The sequence below is a fragment of the Sceloporus occidentalis genome, unplaced genomic scaffold (genome assembly GCF_023333645.1).
Source record: "Sceloporus occidentalis isolate IW3139 unplaced genomic scaffold, rSceOcc1.0.p SCAF_44, whole genome shotgun sequence".
NCBI classification, from domain to species: Eukaryota; Metazoa; Chordata; class Lepidosauria; order Squamata; family Phrynosomatidae; genus Sceloporus; species Sceloporus occidentalis.
The window spans coordinates 6,033,308-6,037,599 of record NW_028317024.1 but is presented as its reverse complement, the minus strand read 5'-3'; the positions used below and the strand labels follow the sequence as shown (position 1 = coordinate 6,037,599).

The 4,292-nt window shown below is 36.2% G+C and overlaps 1 protein-coding gene across 1 annotated transcript; it reads right to left on the bottom strand.

Moving 5' to 3' along the window:
• Positions 1–622: 622 nt before the first annotated feature.
• On the bottom strand, positions 623–3,263 carry LOC149289626 (cerebellin-2-like). The gene is made up of 3 exons (XM_089490455.1): positions 2,916–3,263; positions 1,062–1,181; positions 623–820 (listed from the first exon to the last, which is right to left on the bottom strand). The coding sequence occupies exons 1-3, from the start codon at positions 3,261–3,263 to the stop codon at positions 623–625; spliced, it is 666 nt and encodes a 221-aa protein (XP_089346581.1).
• Between the last annotated feature and the right edge of the window lie 1,029 nt (positions 3,264–4,292).

Genomic DNA, 4,292 nt, shown 5'->3' with positions numbered 1-4,292 from the left:
TGATTTACAGTTATATCATTTTTTTATCGTATTGGTCAATCTAATGTACATTTTCAGCACCCCCAAAAGAAAATAAAGAGATACACAAACGACACGAAACGAAATAGGTAATTCCAATCGTGCAAAATTTGCTTCTCTGTATAAAGCACTTCCAGAAATCCAAAAATATACATTACTGAGACTGAAGCCATTCTTTTCTTAAGGCTATACAAACACTAAAAGGAAAGCATTGCGAGAACACTTAGTCGGGGGTTTGATTCTTCTGCTTGTGATTCTTGACATCAAATGTGTGGTCCGAGTGTTTGTCTCAGAACAACAACAAAAAAAGAGTCAATGATCCAAACAATAAATTCCGATATTGACTTTACAATCACATGTACAAATTGGTCAGGTCGATAATTTCATTTATCCTAAAGATCACTGTCGTCTAAAACTAATTAGAGGCGCAGTTTCCCAAGGAAATGTCGATATAAGTAAATATTTTACCTAGAAGAGAATTCATTCTTCTACTGAGACAATCTGGGAGGGATGTTGGAGATAATGTCTTGTCCTGCCACATTAATGGCTACATTGACAGCTGAATCCTTGCTAAGCTCCAGAACTTGGCCCTTCCATCTGCTCTTTATAGAGGAAAGACTAAAAAGCCAGAAAAGGTCGAATATTTCCACCCTCCCATGAGGTTACCCCTTTCCAGTCTTAGATGGACTTTATCTGCTCTCTCCATGTGCAGAAGAACTCCATTGCTGGCTGCTTCCCTGGTAACATCCTGATCACCAGCAAAAGCTGAAATTACTGGGTAGTTATTCTGCATTAGGCTTACCTGTAAAGAAAAAAAATTAATAATTAAATATAATAAATTATAAAAACGAATTTTAATAAACCTTTTGCTTTGGTCTAACACTTGCCAGGTGACCCCAAATCAATGACTTGCTCTACCAGATTTAAATCAACAGGGTAAGGTGATAGAATCTAAATATGTTACACATTATTTGAAATAATATGGAACTATGTAATGTGGGACTGGATTCATCATATATGTATGTATATATATAACGTCTCACCTGGATAGTCTGTCTGTTGTACACTTTCACCACGTGAAAGCTGAAGCTGTAAATTCCTTTTCTTGGTGCTACAAATGCACTGGATGCCAGATCAAAATGGTTACCAATGTTTACTAACACCTGTATTGAATGAAAAAATAAATATAAGCTACATCTTATAAAACCCTGGTCAAATTATTATATTCATTTAAGAATATTATTACATAATATATAATAATAAATATATAAATTCATATTTTGATCACAGTTATTAATATATGAAACGATCCATTAATTAATACAATAATGTAAAAATTACCCTATAGGCATGGAACACTTTAACAATGATCCACCAGGGAGTGTTGAGTGATACTGGCATTTTTGTATTGGCAGTTCAAGATTTTCTGGTCCCTAGACTAACTGATCGAGCTGATGGGGGGTTAGCTATACAATCATTTCCTCCTCTCACCAAACTTACATCAAAATAGTTTTGAGCTCCAAAGCTCAACAGTTGTGCTCTAAGAACAGTGAATGTAACCAAGTAATCTTTCCACACATATCAACAGACCTACATAGCGTTAAATACTATGTTTCATAAAAATGTATCGTTTCAGTGAAAAACTTGATGACAGGGTAGTGACTTCAAAAGTGATATCTATATGCACTCACGTATACACATCACACACACAAGTACACTGATATGACAGAGAGGGAGATTATATATTTGTATATATATATTCGAAAATTTATTAAATTATATAAACAATACAGTTTTGAGATAGTCTTTTTACAACATTTTTCTGCTGAAACATTTCAGCACATTAAGAAAAAACTTCTTAATATGCCATGTGCTTTTTACTTTATAGCCCGGTTAACAAAGGCGTATCATAGCTACAGAAAGGTTGCCGTGTTACTGCACTTTACATGCCCGACAATGTATACTGGATATACAGTCAATAAGCCAATGAACCAAATGCACTGGGGTATTTCTTGCCTATACCTCCAGCTCCTTAATTAGAATATTGCAATAATTAATAAAGTTCAATATTTTGGGACTATATGCTCTATATGCTGTCATTTTTATAACTGTATACGAGATCAAACTTGTTAATGCTTGTTTTATACCTTTAACTATAATCAATGAGTTTTGTGTGTAGACAGATGTAAGTAGTTCAGTTAAAATTTGTCAATATTAGTAAGGGATCAGTTTAATGGTTTAACTGGTTTTCTTATACAAATGTATACACACACAAAAAAAAAACATGTTTAATGCCGCAGAGTATTATTAAAGGTTGATTTCCCGTTTAGCATTAAAATCTGGGGGCAGGCAACCAGCCATCATAAAAATAATGATATATATATATACATATACATACACATATATATATATATATATATATATATATATATATATATATTCTATTATTCTATTAAAAGCCAAAATCGGTGTTTATTCATTTTATTGTGAAAATATTCTATTTTTTATTTATTTGGTCTACAGTATACGTTTTGTAATTGGTTTTGCTAAAACGCACAAGTCTTTCTATTTTAAAGTTTTTTATGGTGCGTTTCCTTTGTGACTAAGGTGTCAGGTTGTGATTGGAAAATTAACAGAAGTTGACATTTTACTCTGAGGTTTTTCACATATAACAAATGTCACATTAGGATTTGCTAGTCAGCTCCCAGATGTTTTCTCAGCTAAGCGCCCTAAGTCAATGTACCATATGAGTTAGTAATCGCACGTCCAGGCAATCGGTTAACGATGCTGTCATATCGCAACATCTACATCATCCGTATTGAAAACATTTTTTTGAAACCATAAGCATAAAACGTGTAGCTGTTGTGTTATACAATACAGGTGCGTCTGTTATATACCTGATCGAAATAGATAGTCATGGTGCGATTGCTCATCTCAGAGGGTTCATGATTGGTGCTCCTAATTGCCGAGAACGCCACTTTGGCACTTCCAGAACGGACAGAGATACCCAAAGAAGAGGTGATGGCTCCGTCAGAGGACGGGTTGGAATCACAGACCACCAGGCACTTTCCTTCCAGCACGATAGGTTCTGTGTCATTCTGAGCATGGACTGTAGGTGGCGCAAACATCAGCACCATGGACAGCGCCACTTTAGCAACTCGGAGGAAGCTCCTGCTCTGCTCCCATTTCAAGGTCTTTAACGAGACACCAGCTCTCTCTCCTGCGCCATTCATCCCAAGATCCATCCTGCTACAGCAATCAGGAACCAATTAGCTGGATGTCTTGACACCAGCAGATGGACTCGCACAAGTCTCTTCCTTAAAGTGTTATCCAAAGACTGCTGTCTTTAGGAGACTTCTTAGTATTCTTGTTGGACTGAACCTTTAAACAAGAACAACTGAACCATGTAAGGAATTTCTAGGAGGAGATCATTCTGTGTTAAGTTTATTTATAACATTGCCATCCCCCAGTTAATATGCCAAGGAGATAGAAAAATGTTGTCCCACTAAGTGTTAGAGCGCTTTTACATTCTGCGATCCTATTGCACAATTTCAAATTCTTTCTTATGAGTGCCCAGCTCTTAACAATTAGGACCAGCAGGTAATGGTTTACTGTATGTATTATAGAAGGATCTATAGATAGATGCTCCTTTTCGCCCCCCCCCTTCTAGTCTAAATAATTAATTTCCTCCCATACCAAATTCGTTTATATTCGTTTGTGAGCTATTTAGTCTGTGAATGTATTCGAAACCAACTCTCTCTCCCCACTTCACAGACACAGACATGAGAGCTGTCACAAAGTATGGTACATTGATCGTTTTAATGCAAACTTTTAAAAACCTTGTGTGCTCTCAATGTTATATATAGCAGCATAGATTAACTATCCACCATCAAAGTCAAATATATAAATCGAAATATCCCTTTCCAGAAACATACAACATCAACTCTACACCAGATAAAACAGATAAAACCTAAACAATCCTACTTGTCCAACCAAGCAAACATCAAAGAAAGCCCCTTGTTGAGAACTTTCAGGACAGGCTTTCAGATCTATCATTTAACCCTGCTTGTAATTATATTCACCCTAGACAGAAGTGAGATGAAATGTTACCTGGTAGCTCCATTGTGTGGAAACACAAAGAGGATGGTGTCTCAGTAGTCTGTGAAGTTGTATTGCTTAGACAAAATGAGCTGGGTTTGTGCTGACAAAAACACAGCAGAACAGGAGTCACCTCATTCTCGCCCGCCCATTGCCAATATTCTCTATCTCCCTCC

Excerpts from the sequence above, each read along its gene's own strand:
- LOC149289626 (XM_089490455.1), bottom strand. The coding sequence starts at position 3,263 with ATGGATCTTGGGATGAATGGCGCAGGAGAGAGAGCTGGTGTCTCGTTA. Across the intron at positions 1,182-2,915 it reads TGACTATCTATTTCGATCAG|GTGTTAGTAAACATTGGTAA; the intron begins GTATATAACAGA and ends CATTCAATACAG. Across the intron at positions 821-1,061 it reads ACAACAGACAGACTATCCAG|GTAAGCCTAATGCAGAATAA; the intron begins GTGAGACGTTAT and ends TTTTCTTTACAG.